The sequence below is a fragment of the Protopterus annectens genome, chromosome 2.part1 (assembly GCF_019279795.1).
Source record: "Protopterus annectens isolate FY-2018-M chromosome 2.part1, PAN1.0, whole genome shotgun sequence".
Taxonomy (NCBI): Eukaryota; Metazoa; Chordata; order Ceratodontiformes; family Protopteridae; genus Protopterus; species Protopterus annectens.
In genome coordinates, this window is record NC_056729.1 from 1,223,023,142 (window position 1) to 1,223,040,923 (window position 17,782).

The window sequence follows — 17,782 nt, forward strand, 5'->3', positions numbered from 1 at the left end:
GAAGACGGCATCGGTTGTCTGGCCATTAAATGAATTGGAGAAACTACGTTGTTTATTTAACATTTGTTTACAGGAAAAGTCTGACTTGGAACAAAGTCAATTTTCAGCAGAGGCCCAGGGACAAACACTCCAGATACAGGTCTTTGTAACATGGGAGGAAACCAGAGCACCTGCAGAAAACCTACACGAATGAAGGGAGGACATGCAGACTCCGCACAGAAGGCAACACAGCAGAGAAACGAACTGGAGAACCTCTTGCTATGAGGCAACAATGCTAACGCTGCACCACTGCACTGTCCTGTTAGCTTGTGGTTTCTGATATCCGGATGATTCATGCCTGCAGGGTGACACACAAGGTCTGGAATCAGATCCAGAATCCAAGGTGGGTAAAGCAGATGAGGCCAAAGGAAGTGGAACCAAATCTGTCAAGGTCAGTAAGGTGCAAGGAGGATGACTTTGCTCTTAAAATGGGCAATTTCCACAGAAACTTGGGAATTAGGAGTTGGAGGTAGTCAGAGTGGGGAGGCATATCATGGATTACAGCATCCTTTGGTGATTTACCCAGGCAGGGAGATGGGGGATCAGGGCAAAGAACCTGCTGCACTTGTTTATGGGGGGATGTAAAAAGATTGCAGCAAGGCTGGCCACACTGTCTGAAAATCATTTCTGTCACTTTCATGTTGAGAGACCTCTCGTGAGGTAGCAGAATGGACCTGCTGAGTTAGTCTGCTATCACATTTGGCTTGCCCCAGAATGTGTGTTGCCATTAGAAAGTGGTTGGAAGAGATCACCCGTTGCCATACTCTGAGGGCTTCGACACAAGGGGTGAGATCCGGTTCACCCTTGTTTACTGAAATACCAAACTAGTAACATGTTGTCCATTTGAACTACAACTTTCCCAAAAAGGAGAGAGTCTTGCAAGACCTGCAATGCTAACAGCACCTCTCTCATTTAAAGGACATTGATATGAATACTGACCTCTGGGGGACGAAATGCCTTGAAGTGTGTTTTCCCCAGAAAGTGCTCCACTCCCACTAAATCTGGGAAGCGTCCGTGGTCACTATAGCTTTGGGTTGAGGAAGAATGAAAGGACAGCCTTGTAGAACTCTGATATGATCAAATCTACCACCAAAGGTATCTTTTGCATGCCTGAGGGATTCTTACTTGGGCTGACATGCCTTGATAATGAGTTAGCCCTTGTGTTGCTGGCACCCACTGAAGAATTTTGTATATGAAATTTTATTACAGGAACTAAAATTATCGTCACGGACATTGACCCCAAAACTTGAAGCATCAACCAGGCTGAAATTTTAGTACTGTGGATTATTTTCCTAATCTGTAATCTGACAGTCTGCACTCTTGACACCATGTTGAAAACCACTCCTATGAATTCCAAAGTTTGAGATGGTTGTAAATGAAACTTGTTATAATTTATGGTTATCCCCAAATGGGAGCAAGTCTGGAGTACATGATCCCTTGATCTTAGTAGATCCCTAGTTGGGACAATAATGAGTCAGTCTAAGTATGGAAATACTCAGAATCCCAGTAGCCTCAAGTGAGCTGCTACCACTGCTATCCATTTGGTCAACATCCTGGTGGCTGCCAAGAGCAGTATGCTGAACTGGCAGTGACTGGCTCCCAAGCTGGAAGTATAAATGCCTTCCGGATTATCTGTTCATTATGTGATAGTACACATCCTAAGGTTTATCAAGCAGATCCAATTGTTCTTGGCCAAAACAGGCAGAATGGGCTGAACCATGACTGTCCAAAAACATTGTGTTTAACTGATTTTTTTCAAGTTGCTGAGATCCAAAATTGGTCTCTAGTCCTCTGTTTTCTTTGGCAGTAGAAAGAATATTGACTAATTTACGGATTCTGTCAGGTCTGGTGGAACCTCTTCGATGACTCTTTTCTACCAGTTTTACTATTTCTAGTGCTGCTGCTTTCCTCTTGACTAGATGGAACATTGAGAAATTTGTATACAGATGGAAGGGAAAAGTACAGCTGTGTACATCTACCATAAATGTAAATGTTCGAGTGTATTCACTGTTGCAGTCATTACATTTGGGTAATCTGCTGGCAGGTTGCCTTCACTCGGCCTGATTAACAAAGTCTTGGGTCCTGCGTCGGTTGCTGTCCCTTCTTCCATGAAGTCAGGGGCATAAAGCATGCAGCCGATGCCATTACATCAGGTTTTCTTGCCCCAGATGTCAGGTGCCCCCCAAATGGGGAGCCAAATATTTAAGTAATTAAAAACACAAAAATATATACATCTCCAAACTAAGGCAAATACACCAAAAAGGCTTTTAAGCATAGTAAAGGAAAGAATAAGTATAGAAAGTGAAAAAACAGGGGGTTTGAGGGAGGGAAACCAGGACTGCAACAGTGAATACACTTGAACATCTACATTTATGTAAGTGTATACAACTGTACTATGTTCTTCGTGTTTCACTGTTGCAGGGTAGATTCCCAAAGCTATGATTGGGAGGATGGAATTATACAGCATTAGGATCAGCTAGAAGGCCCTGCAGGACAGCAGCGGCGAAGCCAGCTCTGGATTTAGAGAATAGAGGTAAATGGTAATGTTTGGTGACCGTATGAACTGAGCTGCAAGTAGCAGCTTCTAGAATGTCGCTGGTAGGAACACCTCTGAGAAAGGCTGTAGAAGTAGATGCAGCCCTGGTCGAATGAGATCTGATCCCCTGGGGAATAGTTTTACCATGGTGCATATATCAGAAATGAATGCAATGGCTTATCCATTTGGAAATAGTCTGCTTTGAAATAGCCTTTCCCTCTGCCCCTGCAGCAAATGCCACCAGTAGTTGATCAGATTTTCTTACAGATTTTGTCCTCCTTAAGTAAAATCTAAGATGTGTGTGTACATCCAATGAATGCAGAATCCGCTCCACCTTGTTCTGTGGAATGGTTTGATTAAGAGCCACACTGGATACCACCTTATGCATGAAGGATGGATTGGTCCTGAGAGACACCCTGTCTGCATGAAAATTAATGAAAGGATCCACTGCCATAAGGGCTTGTAATTCGGAAATCCTTCTAGCTGAAGTGACTGCTAAAAGGAAAGCTGTTTTCCAAGAGAGAAATTTTAAGTCTGCAGTAGCAGCTGGCTAGAAAGGAGGAAAAGTAAGTTTTTCCAAAACAAAGCTGAGGTCCCAGGAAAAGGATGGAACTCTCCTGGGTGGTCTTAAGTTTTTGGCCCCTCTGAGATACTGCTTTAGCAGAGGATGAGAAAAGAGCAGAGGCTCTGTGTTGTAATGAGCTGAAATGGCGGAGGCATGAATTTTTATGGAAGAAAAGGACAGGCCCTTGTGAAGCATCTCAGTTAAATATTGTAAAATCTGAGGAATATTGGGCACTGCTGTGCTTATCCCTTGTGAAGGACTCCAGGCACACAATCTTTTCCATTTGTCAGCATAAGAATTTCTAGTACTAGGCCTTCTTGCCTCCAAAATGACATCCATCACAGGTTTGCTGAGGGATGCTAAGGGTGAATTTAGATGATTAGCCACGCTGTAAGGTTCAAAGTTTGGAGCGGAGTGTGCAGAATTTGGATGTTCTGCTGAGACAGTAAGTAAGATGTTTGAGGCAGATGCCACGGTGGAAGGTGTGGCACACTGCGCAGGAGTGGGTACCAGTGTTGGCGAGGCCAGTCTGGAGCAATCAAAATTATTTTTGGTTTGTCCTGTTTGACATTTAGTAGAATTTTGGAGAGTAGAGGCAGAGGAGGAAAGGCATAAACTGATAGGTTTTTCCAGCTGAATGATACAGCATCCACTTTCCAGGCTTTTTTGTGATGAATTCTTGTGCAGAATTTGTCCAACTGATAGTCCTGGGGTGAGGCAAAAAGATTTATGTCTGGGCTCCCCCATTGCGTGTCAACATGTTGAAAGTCCGTGGTTCCAGTTTCCATTCGTGTGGGTCCATGAGATTTTTGCTTAGTTCGTCTGCCTGAGTATTCAGCTTTCCTGGCAGGGATTGAGCTTGTAGCTGTATTTGATAGGTCAAGGCCATGTTCTACAATGCCATGGCTAGTCTGTAAAGGGGGTAGGAGTGTGTACCCCCATGCTTGCTTATGTACCACATAACTGTGGTACTGTCCGTCTTTATCATTAATTGTTCTGGATGAAGGTAGTCCTTGAAGGCTGTCAGTGCATTCTGTACAGCTAGCATCTCTTTTTAATTGATATGAAGGTGCATTTGATTTGGGCTCCATTTGCCCTGAATGCACTTTCCTGCCAGACGAGCCCCCCAAGAATAGTCTGATGAGTCTGTAGTTAAGAGTTTGGGTGGCAGGGGGTGCAGTGAATGGCAGTCCCTTGTTTTGGTAACAGGCCTCTGCCCACCATAGGAACTCTAGTTGCAGGCAGGGTATGATAGGAATCATTATTTCCAGGCTGTGACTGTGTGGACTCCATAAACTTTTTAAGTACCACTGAAGTTTTCTCATATGCAGTCTTGCATATGGAATTAGAAGAATGCATGAGGCCATGAACCCCAAGTCTTGCAGAATTTGTCTTGCAGATAGCAGGGTTTTTGTGGCCACCTGTTTGAAGTAAGTTACCAAATGAAGTTGCTTTTCCGGCGTAAGGCAAGCCATCTGGGCAGTTGTGTTCAAGCTTGCACCCAGGAATATAATTTTTTGAGAGGGTACCAGTTGTGATTTCTTTTCATTTATAGTGTAGTGTACACCCTAGACAGGTTAGAACCCTTTTTACAAACACCAGATGTTTTAGAAGAATGTCCCAGTTTTCTGTCTGAATTAGACAATCGTCCACATACGGATATTTTTGAATATTTCTTTGTCTGCAAAATGCAATTACTGGAGCCAGGCATTTTGTGAAGACCCTGGGCACAGTAAATAAGCCAAAGGGCAGTGCAACGAACTGGTAATGTAAGTAGCCTGCTTTGAAGCGGAGGTATCTTCTGCAAGATTCCTGATTGGGACATGCAGGTAAGCCTCAAGTCTAGAGTTACCAATGAGGCATCTTTGCCTAGCACAGGAAGTAACTGTTGAAGAGTCAGCATCTTGAATTTTGGAATGTCCAGAAATGTGTTTAGAGTAGGTAAGTCCAGAATTGGACACCATGATTTGTCTTTTCTGGGTACCAGGAAAAGTCTCGAATAGAAACCATATCCCTTTTCCTCTTCTGGAACAGGTTGAATAGCCCTCATGTCCATGAGGGACAATACTTGTTTCTGGGCCTCTGCCCACTGATTTGGGGGCAGGTCTGGCCATCCTTTTGGGATTGGCAACATGTGGAAATGAAATCTGTATCCCTGGGATACTATATTTAAAACCCATTTGTTCTGGGTTATAAGTTGCCACTTTCTTACATGAAGTGCCAGTTTTCCAAACAAAGGGGTGGCCAAAAGTTAAGTGCTTGGTAAGTGTAAATGGAAGTCATTGAGACTGCTTACCATAGGAAGGTGCCTTGTTGTTTCCAGATTTGGAGGAAGCGGCACCCCATTGTTTTGTTCTAAAAGTCCCTTGTGACTGAAACCTGGAGCCTTTGGAATGTCTGGGTTTGACTTGAATGGAAAGGACCAGTTCTTAGTAGGCCAGTGTCTACTAAATCTTGGAGGCTGCACTTGTAAAAAAAATCTTTCACAGTTTGCATAGATTTAGCTTTATCTTCCATCTTTTTTAAAACTTCTTCAGCCTTATTACCAAAGAGACGGTCCTGTTGTAAAGGAGCATCCAACAATTTTGCTTTAACATGGACAAGCAAGGAATGCTTTTTGAGGCGAGCATGCCTTCTTAACACAGACCCAGTTACAGCGGCCCTGCAAGAAGCCTCCAAAGAATCAAAACCACATTGCAAAGTATGTTTTCCAACTTGTTCAGTTGAATGCAATAAATCCTGTAAATCTTTATTTTCCACATGGTCAGAAATTAACATTTTCTGTTTAAGTAGTCCCATGATATGCTGTTGATATTTAAGCATATGAAATTGACAGTTTAAAGCCCTAATTGCCAAGGTTGCATAAGTGTAAACCTTCTTGCCCCATCTATCCAGCACCCTGGAATCTCTTTCAGAAGGGGTAGGATTTTTAGCAGTAGAGGCCTTAATGCCCTTGGGGCCCTGAGAAATGGTTTCAGGATCTGCAATAGGATTTTTGAAAAGGAATTTCTGGGAGTCAGGAACCCTGTAGTATCTGTCTGGCTTACAAGGAGCCGGAGGCAGAGAATCAGGAGCCATACTAGATTCTGAAAAAACATCATCAACCATGTCTAAAAACAGGAGGTATAGCCAAAGGCCTATGCTCAGGAAGAAGAAAATCCCCAAGTCTCTTTTTAGATTCAGAAAAATCCTGACTTTCCCAGTGGAAATGTTCCCTTAAAGTATGCAAAGTTTCCCCAAAAGAAAAATCCTCAGGGGGAGAAGCAGAAGGAATGGGATCTTCTGCATCAGAGTCCTCATAAGTTTGTATAGACATATCATTCATTACAAGAGTCAGAAGAAATAGAATCCTGTTCAGAAGATTCACTGTCAATGTCTTGCCTTGGCCTTTTAGAAGGGGGGGGGGGGGTTGGCTACCCCTGATCAGAGCAATTAAATCTTCAGCCATTTTGATCATCTGTTTTTTTAGGCATAGGGGCCTGCACATGTGGGCCAGGCGTCGGTTTTTTAGACAGATTTTGATTTTGGCCTTAGTTTTGAAGATGGTGTCGGTCTAATATACAGATCTGTAGGCCTGAAAACACACTAAGATGCCGGTGCCTGCACAGCGGCTCCGGACCCATCTAAGGTAGAGACATCCGCGGGTTCCATAATTGAAGCATTTTGCAGTATACCTGACTCCGAATGGGTCTCAGTAGAGGCCTGCAAATCAGAAGTAGTGGGTATCAGGGGCTGCGAAAGCGCCTCACTGAATACCGGCGACCGGCTTAGGAGAAGCGTCATCAGTTTTGAACCTCGACTGCCTGTCTCTTTCTTTGCATTTTTTAGGTATTCCAGTGGTCGGACTGCTAACCGATGACATTTCTGGACAGTTAAATCGTGAGCCAAAATATTTAGAAGCAAAAATATACAGACGTTTAATAGTGCATTGATTAAATTTAGCACAAAACCGACAGCAAGGCATGTTGTGGTCAGGGACTAGGTAAATACAGTACAAATGAAAATCCTTATGAGGTATTGGCTTCCCACAACTAATGCAATTATTAACTTTTACTGACATCGGTAAGGAGCAAGAAAAAGTTTTCCCAATGGGGTGCTTAGCTTTTTAGTTGAAGACTTTGGTTCTGAAACTCGAAAATGAAAATTTCAGGAGTCGGCTGACCGGCACTTGCGAACTGCTTCTGCTTCGGGCACAGCGCGGCAAGAAAGACTGATGTAATGGCATCGGCTGCATGTTTTATACCCCTGACGTCATGGAAGGAGGACAGCAACTGACGCAGGACCCAAGACTTTGTTAATCAGGCCGACTGAGGGCAACCTGCCAGCAGATTACCTAAATGTAATGACTGCAACAGTGAAACACGAAAAACATAGGTAATTCTATAACCTCTGGAAATAATTCTCTGCATACATGTAACCAGGCACTCTGGTGCAGGGATAACTGACCCCCAACCGCCTCCAGAGGAGAACAATCGGACCTCCTTTCAGGACAGCTGGTAGGTTCTACTGCAGAATGATGCTCTGGACATCAGGTTCTGCGGGCATCATCAACTCAAATTCACCTCCTGCCCATGGGGAAACTTTCTGCACATTTATCTTGGAAAGGACTTTGGGATTTTCTGAACCACATTTTACACCCACATTGTTGATTCCTAGAAAAGGGTGATTTCTAGAAAAGGATCTTTGAGAAATCAAAAAAATGTATGCTCACTGCAGAGAGGGTCTTTCCATCTTTCTTGCATCCAGAGTGTGTCTAACTTTAGGGCTGAAAAACGAAAGTACAGTTGTGTACACTTACCATAAATGTAGATGTTAGAGTGTATTCACTGTTACAGTCATTACATTTGGGTTATCTGCTTGCAGTAGCCCTCAGTTGGCCTGATTAACAAAGTCTTGTGTCCTGCGTCTGTTGCTGTCCCTTCTTCGATGACGGCAGGTCATCAGGGGTATAAAACATGCAGCCGACGCCATTACATCAGTTTTTCTTGCCCCAGATGTCAGGTGCCCCCCTAATGGGAAGCAATTAAATCTATAAATACAAGGATATACCTTCCAACAAAAAAGCAAATTCACCAAAAAGCTTTTGAGCATAGTAAGGGAAAGTAGAGGTATAGCCAAAAGAAGAAAGGGGGTTGGAGGGAGGGTAACCAGGACTGCAACAATGAACACACTCGAACATCTACATTTCTGTTAAGTGTACACAACAGTACTATGTTCATCGTGTTTCACTGTGGCAGTCATTATATTTAGGTAGATTCCCAAATCTAAGGTTGGGAGGAGGAGAATTAGGACCAGCTATATGGCCCTGCAAGACTGCAGTGGCAAAGCCAGCTCTGGATTTAGAGAAAATTGACAAATGATCATGCTTGGTGAATGTACAGAACTCCAGGTAGCAGCTTCTAGGATGTCCCTGGTAGGGATGCCTCTGGGAAAGGCTGTAGAAGAAGATGCAGCCCTGGTTGAATGGGGTCTGATGCCCTGTGGGATAGGTTTTCCATGGCGCTTATAGCAGAAATGTATGCAGTTGCCTATCCATTTTGAAATGGTTTGCTTTGAAATAGCTTTCCCCTCTGTCCCTGCAGCAAATGCCACCAGCAGTTGTTCAGATTTCCTTTGAGGTTTAGTCCTGTCCAAGTAGAATCTAAGTCGTCTGTGCACATCTAAGGAGTGCAGTATCCATTTCCCTTTGTTCTGTGGTATAGGAAAGAAGGTGGGCAAATGAATGGACTGATTAAGAGCCACACTGGACACCACCTTGGGCATGAAGTAGGGATTGGTTCTGAGGGACGCCCTGTCCGCATGAAAGATGATGAAAGGCTCAACTGCCATAAGGGCCTGTAATTCAGATACCCTTCTTGCTGAAGTGATTGCTAAAAGGAAAGCTGTTTTCCAAAAAAGGAATTTTACATCTGCAGTAGCAGCTGGCTCGAAAGGAGAAAGAGCGAGTTTCTACAAGACAAAGTTAAGGTCCCGGGCTGGAGTTGGAGCTCTCATGGGTGGCCTTACATTTTGGAACCTCTAAGGAACTGCTTGAGCAGTGGGTGAGAGAAGAAAGGACGCTTTGTGCTATAATGAGCTGAAATGGCTGAGGCATGAATTTTGATGGAGGAAAAGGACAAGCCCTTATGAAGCATCTCAGTCAAGTATTGTAGAATCTGAGGTAAACTGGGCGCTTCTGCACTCATCTCTTGAGATTGGTTCCAGGCACAGAATCTTTTCCATTTTGCAGCATAAGATTTTCTAGTACTAGGCCTCTTTGCTTCAAAAATGATATCCATCACTGACTTACTGAGGGATGGTAAAGGAGAAATTAGGTAATTAGCCAGGTTGCTAGGTTCAGGGTTTGCAGCTGAGGGTGCAGAATCTGGTTCTCCTGCTGAGACAACAGGGAAGGAGAGTCTGAGGCAGGTGCCATGGGGCCAAGCGTGACACACTGCGCAAGAGGGGGTACCCAGTGTTGGCGTAGCCAGTCTGGTGCAATTAAAATTGTCCTTGGCTTGTCCTGTTTGATCTTTAGTAGTACTTTGGAGAGCAGAGGCAGAGGAGGAAAGACAAACTGATAGGTTCTTAGAAGAATGCAGGAGGCCATGAACCCTAAGGCTTGCAGTATTTGTCTTGCAGATAGCGAGGTTTTTGTGGCCACATGTTTGAAGTAGGTTGTCAAATGAATCGGTTTCTCGGGCGTGAGGAAAGCCATCTGGGAAGTTGTGTTCAAGCTTGCTCCCAGGAATACAATTTGACAGATTACCAGGTGTGATTACTTTTCATTTATGGTGTACCCCAGAAAAGTCAGCACCCTGTGAATAAAGTCAGATGATTCAAAAGTATGTCCTGGCTTTCTGCCTGAATTAGACAATTGTCCAGGTATGGGTATATTTGACTATTTCTTTGTCTGCAAAATGCAATGACTGGAGCTAGGCAATTTGTGAATACCCTGGGCGCAGTAGATAAGCCAAAGGGTTGTGCAGAGAACTGACAGTGCATGTAGCCTACATTGAAGTGTAGGTATCTTCTACAAGACTCCCTGCTAGGGATGTACAGGATTGCTTCTTTTAAGTCTAGTGTTGCCAACCAGGCATCTTTGCCTAGCATAGCAAGCAGCTGGTGAAGAGTCAACATCTTGAATTCTGGAATCACCAGAATGGTGTTTAGAGTAGAAAGGTCCAGGATAGGATGCCAAGAATTGCCTTTTCTGGGTACCAGTTAAAGTCTCAAATAGAAACCTTGTCCCTTCTCCTCTTCTGGTACTAACTGAATAGCCCCCATGCTTAAGAGGGAGAGTGCCTGATTTTGGGCCTCTGCCCACTGATTTGGGGGTAGATCTGGCCACCAGCTTGATGTTGGTAATGTGTGGAAGTGAAATCTGTATCCTTGGGGCACTACATTTAAAACTTATTTGTTCTGGGTAGTAAGTTCCCAGTTTTTTGCCTGCAGACCAATCTTTCCGCCTAAATGAGAATTCAGTTGGGAAGTGCTTGGAAGTTTTAAAGGCAAGTCATTAAGACAGTTTTCCATAGGGGGGAGTCTTACTACTCCCAGATTTGGATATGGAAACCCCGCACTGCTTAGTCTTGTGTGTCCCCTGGGACTGAAACCTGGGGTTTCTGCTGTGTCTGGGTTTGGATTGAGAAGACCTGAAGGGGCTGGAAAGGACCAATTCTTACAGGGACAATGCCTACTAAATCTTGGAGACTGAACTTGTAAGAAATCTTTAACAGTTTGCATAGATTTAGCTTTATATTCCATCTTTTTAAGAACTTCCTCAGTTTTGTTGTCAAACAGGCGGTCCTGATTTAAGGGAGCATCCAACAGTTTAGCTTTAACATTAGGCAAAGATTGCTCCTTAAGCCAAGCATGCCTTCTGAGCACAGACCCAGTAACAGCAGCCCTGCAAGAGGCCTCTAATGAATCAAAACCACATTGCAAAGTATGTTTTCCAACTTGTTCAGAAGAATGCATTAAATCCTGTAATTCTTTGTTTTCAGCACAGTCAGGAATCAACATCAATTTCTGTTTAAGCAATCCAATAACATGCTGTTGATACTTTAATATATGAAACTGGCAGTTTAAAGCCCTAATGGCCAAGGTTGCAGAAGTGTAAACCTTCTTACCCCATCTATCCAGTACCCTGGAGTCTCTTTCAGAATGAGTAGGATTTTTAGCAGTAGAAGCCTTAATGCCCTTGGGTCGCTGTGAAATAATTTCTGGGTCCGCAATAGGATTTTTAAAAAGGAACTTGTGTGAATCAGGACCCTGTAATATCTGTCAGGTTTTCCTGGAAGCAGGAGGCAAAGAATCAGGGGCCAAACTAGATTCCGAAAAGGCATCATCAACAATGTCTAGTACAGGAGGTATAGCTTAAGGACTATGCTGAGCCATGAGTAAGAAATCCCTAAGCCTCTTTTTTGAATCAGAAAAATTCTGGCTCCCTCAGAGTGAGTATGTAAGGTTTCACCAAAAGAAAAATCCTCTGGAGGGGAAGCAGAGGAAATTCAGTCCTCTGCATCAAAATCCTCATAAGTAGATAAGGGTAAATCCAGATCATCAGAAGAATCAGAAAAATCAGAATCCTGGTCAGAAGACTCAAACAACTTCAGTCTTAGGTCTCATAGAAGGGGGTGGTTGGCTTCCCCTGATCAGAGTTATAAGATCTTCAGCCATTCTTATCATTTGTTTTTTAGGCATATAGGCCTGAGTAAGTAGCCTGGATGTCGGTTTCTTAGGCATGGTTCGAGGTTTAGGCCTAAATGAAGAAGGAGGCGTTGGTTTAATATGCAAGTCTGTAGGCCTGAATACACCCTCGGAAGCCAGTGCTTGCACAGTGGCTCCGAACCCATCCAAGAAAGAGACATCCGCAGGTTCCACAACTGAAGCATCTCGCAGCATACTGGACTCCTGGACTCCGAATGGGTCTAAGTAGAGGCCTGCGAATCAGAAATAGAGGGTATCAGGGGCTGCAAAAGCACCTCACTGAGTACCGGCGAACTGGCGACTGGCTTAGGAGAAGCATCATCAGCAGCTTTGGACCTAGACGGTCAGTCTCTGTTTTTATCTTTGCGTTTTTTTCGGAATACCGGTAGTCGGATGGCTAACTGACATTTCTGGATAATTAAACAGAGAACCAAAATATTTAGAGGCGAAAATATACCGATGACGGGTAGTGCGCTGATTAAATAAGGCACAAAACGGACAGCAAGGTACGTTGTGGTCAGGGCCTAGGCAAGGAATACAGTACGAATGAAAATCTTTGTAAGGTATTTGCTTTCTACAAGTAATGCAATTATTAACTTTTACTGACATGGATAAGGAGCAAGAAAAAGTTTCCCCAATGGGGTACTTAGCTTTAGTTGACTTCAGTTCTGAAAGTCAAAAACGAAAATTTCAGGAGTCGGCCGACCGGCACTTGCGAACTGCTTCTGTTTCGGGCACCGCACGGCAAGAAAGACTGATGTAATGGCTTCGGCTGATGTTTTATACCCCTGACGACCTGACGTCATGGAAGAAGGGACAGCAACCGACGCAGGACCAAAGACTTTGTTAATCAGGCCGACTGAGGGCTATTGCAAGCAGATAACCCAAATGTAATGACTGCAACAGTGAAACACGAAGAACATCTGCCATCAAAGGATGCACTAGTGAATGAAGACTTGAAGTGTCCCACAAAAATCACACAAGCACATCCAAGCTTCCTAATGGAAATGCCTGAACCCACTGACCCTGATGCACCCTCAACTGCATGCGAGATGAGCCTCATGGGCAAATTAGACACGGATTGCAGGGTAGCTAACTGTAAGGCCAGCGAAGTCTGGGTCTCAGCAGCAGTGGTCCCAGAAAGGGAATTTGATATCAAGTCCCTTTGTAATCTTGTAAAGTGTGCCAGGTAGTTCAGCAACCAGAAGCCAAAGGTCGCTGAAACATACACATGATTCCCAAATCTGTCCAACACCCTAGACTCCCTGTTAGGGGGGGATGAACAGAGGAACTCTGCTCAGCAATTTCCTTCTTAGTGGCCACAACCAAGACCATAGCATCTAAGGGCACTCCTTTGCTCCAGAATTTCCTACCTACAGGTGGAACCAGAATCCGATCTGGCTTTTAAGGATTGGCTCAACTAAGTCAGGCTCCTTCCACACCCACCTACACATCAAGTCAATAAGCTCATCTGCGGGCGGAGTAAACCTGGACGAACATGGGTCAGCTCCAAAGACCTCCAGGAATACAGATTCCTCTGGAGAAGAGTTATCAGAGGACCAACCACCCCTATGTTTAAGGATCTCAAGGATATCCATGAATGAGATGTTTTCAGGTTGTGATCTTGGAGACCTTTCCTCTTCGTCAAAATCAGTATCTTTGGTGATGGAATCCTGAGGAAAGTCCATGTGCCTCTTCTTGCACTTCCTTTTGATGGGAACTTTCTTGGTGAAGTGCCTGAAGAGATTGTAATACCCTACTAGGTTGCCTGGAGACTTTCAGCTGGCTGTTCCTGTGGTGTAGAATGATGTGCCTCAAGCCACAGATACATCTGGGAAACAGATTGGGGGGGGGCAGCTGATGGAGCCGAGAAGCCACTTCCCACCATATCGGTTCTGTCTGCCATAGGGCAACCCATCCAAGGCAGAGGTCTGAGCCGATCTGTCCAGTGTCGAGGCTCCGAAGGCCAGAGAATGCACAGACAACTTTGGAGACCACTTTAACTCCTCGGCTCTGACAGGGATGCTACAGTGCAGAGAGTCATCCAGCTATGAAAATGTCAGAGCAGGAGTGCTCAGACTTTGTTGGAACCAAACATACAAATATCTACACATCCAAATCAGACAGGCCAGGCATACTTGGATCCAGGGGCTCCGAAACAGATGGACGGATGGAAGAAGGAACCGAGAGAGGTTGAGTAGTGTGAACTTGGAATTCCTAACCCCAAAGAATAGGAGCCGGGAGAATTCCTATCTGCATTTGTGCAGAGAGGAATCTCATCCTTCTGTCCACATCGGCATCAGTCAGACTTCTGCAAGAATGAGAGGAAACTAAGATGGGGACTTAAACTGCTTACATTACATAAAAGGAGATGGTATTCTAGAAGGTTCTTGATCAGCACTGGGTGAGTATCTAATCCTTGGTAAGGGCCTTGGATTGGAATAACTTGGATCAGAAGGGCCGTTTTCAGATCTGACAATGAAATAATAGGGGTAAACTTCGGATCCAATTTATATTTTTTCTTTGGCAGCTCCATGGATGGAGGAGTCAAGGATCTTGAAGGTCTAGGAGACTTAGTGGAAGGCTCCTTAAATTTTGACTTGGGGGGGTTGGGCTCCAGCCTAGCCTTAGAAAAAGACATACAGAGTAACCTTTTCAAAATAAGTATTTTTTTTTTCAGTCCGCGATGGCACCCAGACTGAAATTTTTACATATTTGATACTCTACTGGCAGGTGATCCCGGTCCAAATAACAGAAGCATAAAGAATGCGCATCGGACAAAGGCAACCTGTGTCTGTACTTATGGCACTTCTTAAACCCAGAAGGGTCATTTTCTGACATCAAACTACAAAAAGAGGGAAATTTTTTTTTTGTTTTTAAATAGGAAAAGTCAAAAAAGAAAAATACCAACTATGGTATGAAAAATTACACTAAACTAGTGTAAAGGCAGGAAAAAAGAAGGAACTGCTACTGACAATGGCAAAAAAGGACTACACTGAGTATAAGAGGGAGGATTTATAGAAAGGAACAGAATAAACTACTGATACATATGTTGAAGAAACTTCTTGTTTTATCCATTGCTTGACAGCTGAAGGTGACCATGTCTAATCGTGAAAGTGGCAAACGAGATCTGAGGTATATTAGGGGTGGTGCATTACGGGTAAGGGAGGAGCTTGAGAGTTTTCTGGTGGCCACAAGCTAATGTAACAGCAGACTCAGATCAGATCCGAACGCAACAGTTGAGGAGAGAATGAAAACTGACATCATCATATCAAATGTTACACCCTGACTTTAGCCCTCAAGCGATTTCACCATAGGGACACAGCTATAGCTTATAAAGGATAAGCCCCTCCCCCCAAACACACACACAGATTTGTATGGGCATTTCCTTAACAAAAAAAAAAAGTTTACAAAACTTTTGATAAAGAAATATCACAAATATGAGGACTACTATGGGGGAAATGCACTTAAGCTCCCATGTGATGTGGTATATGAGTAAGTGTGAAACTAAAGGGGGGGTAAGACCAATTACAGCTTGATCTCAAGCCTTTGGCAGATGTGGCAGGAAAGAACTAGACAGAGAATGCAGGTTTTTTTTTTTTTTAGGTTGAGTACTGACTATCATATGAAGAAAGTACCTGAAGCCTGCTTTAAAGATCAATGTCCAAAAAACAAGAGTAAAATTACTGAAAAGCCTGCTGTCTAAACCCCTCTCAAAAAAGATTTTACCAACCACAGCAGTAAGCAAAATGGTGTACTTTGGTATGCTGTATACAAAAACCAACTAAAAAAGCAAATGAAACACACACAGATATGGCACAGCAAAAAATACTTCAAAATTATACAAGAGCTTAACAGTGCACAAATGGGTTTATGGATGACATAGAAATACTGCATTCAGTTTCCTTTATCTCGTCTTGAACCTTGAAATGTGGTAAAAAATAAAGACTTCCCAAAGTTTATTCTACAACTGCTGAAAACACAAAGTTAAGATAAAGACATACCAATTAATAAAAGGCATACACATGTGTAATTCAAAAATAAATATAAATATGTTAACGTATTTGCTAAACTCTCATTTTTAAACCCACCTGATCAAACAGAAGCCGGAGTTGCCTTTCGGATTCACCAACCCACTTGCTGAGACAATCTGCTCCTTTTCTCATGAAGAAAGCCACTTTTCTTTCACCCTGACCACATTCATTGGCCAGAGCTCTAGCAACCAAGGTTTTACCAGTTCCAGGAGGACCATAAAAAAGACAGCCCCTAACACAAAACAAAAGGATGCATATACTAGAACCAGAGTACTAATTTCATTTTTCGAATCTCATACTGAAAAAGGTTACGGAAAATAATAGTAAAAAAAAAATGCAATGATTATCTTCTTAAGCACGCATTCTACTTAGCTGCTTACTAGGTAAAAAGCTTGAAAGACTACATTAAGTGTGCATGCTGCACCACAACCAAGTACAAAAGGTCATCTCTCCCTTGAAGCAGATTTATGGGCGCATCATGTTTTATAACTAAAGCATATAGCCGTGTGGAGACAAATAGTTGTGTAAGACCTTACCATAAACATTGATATCCTTCTCTTCTATGTTGCAGTATTCATAACAGTAGGGAGTAGCTACCTGCAGCGCCACCCTCCGACCAGTATACCAAAGTCTCTGTCTTGGAGAGTACGTGTGACATCGACTACAAGGGCCATAAACCGGCGTTAGGTATAAGGGTGATGTCTGTACGTACGCTCCTCAGAGTAGTTTCTGCTGCATATACTAGTGGCCCTGAGGTTTTTCAGGACAGTCCTGAGACCCTTGGACATGCATGCCTGCTAGAGCCAGGGCAGTAATAAGGCTATGTAGGTAGAGAGTTGGGGGGAAAAAGATGGCCAAAGGTGTTCATAAAATATCTGCTATAGCAGAAGCAAGAAACAGGGGGTAGGAGGGTGGGACTGAATACTGCAACATAGAAGAGAAGGACATCTATGGTTATGGTAAGGTCCTACATAACTATTCTATGGCCTTCAATTCTGATGTTTCAGTATTCATAACAATACGGAGAGTACCAGAGCTTTAAGTATGATCCTGGGAGGAAGGGTTTCTGTTGTCCAGGAGACCCTGTAGGATAGTTCTGGCAAAACAAGTTCTAGCACGGGATGCCATGTCCAGCTTGTAGTGTTTGGTGAAGGTGTGCACTGAGGTCCAAGTGGCTGCCTCTAAAATAGAAGGGGAATCAATGCCTTTGAAAAAGGCAGAAGAAAAGGCAGCTGCCCTGGTGGAATGTGGTTCGATACTGCCTTGTAAGGTTTTTCCATGGTGGGAGTAGCAGAAGGAGATGGACTTGGAGATCCATGAGGCAATGGTTGGCTTAGATGCAGCTTTCCCTAGTGCTCCGGGATGGAAGAAAAACAACTGTTCTGATTTCCTGATGTCTTTGGTTTTGTCTAAGCAATATCTTAGTTGTCTGCACGTTCAGAGAGTGAAGGGTCCTCACTGAAGAATTTTGAGGAGGAGGGTAGAAGACAGGTTAATGGTTTGATTCAACAAGAGTTCATTAACTACCTTGGGCATGAAGGAGGGGTTGGTCCTGAGCACCACTCTGTCCCTGTGAAAGACTAGGTAGGGGGACGAGGCCATCAGGGCTTGGATCTCACAAACCCTCCTGGCGGATGTGAGGGCAACTAGTAGAATTATTTTGAATGTACAAAATTTCAGAGAAGCATGATGTGCTGGTTCAAAAAAAAAGATTGTGTTAGCTTTTCTAATACAAAGTTTATATCCCACAGAGGAGGGATGGGTTTCCGTGGGGGTTTGATGTGGAGGACTCCTCTTAAAAAAAGTTTGACTTCCAGTCTGGATGCCAGGGGAGGTGAAATGGGCAGACATGCAGAGATGGCAGACAAGTGGACTTGGATTGAGGAATATGTCAGTCCTGTTTGGAGTAGCTCACAC

The 17,782-nt window shown here is 43.7% G+C and overlaps 1 protein-coding gene across 1 annotated transcript in view; it reads right to left on the minus strand.

Annotated features, from left to right (window-relative positions):
* Positions 1-17,782, minus strand: part of ATAD2B (ATPase family AAA domain containing 2B) — a 4,508,062-nt gene that overhangs the window by 2,630,589 nt on the left and 1,859,691 nt on the right. Inside the window, exon 14 of the mRNA XM_044063554.1 lies at positions 15,923-16,097. Coding sequence (XP_043919489.1) covers positions 15,923-16,097 — 175 coding nt within the window. The remainder of the gene's footprint in view (positions 1-15,922; positions 16,098-17,782) is intronic.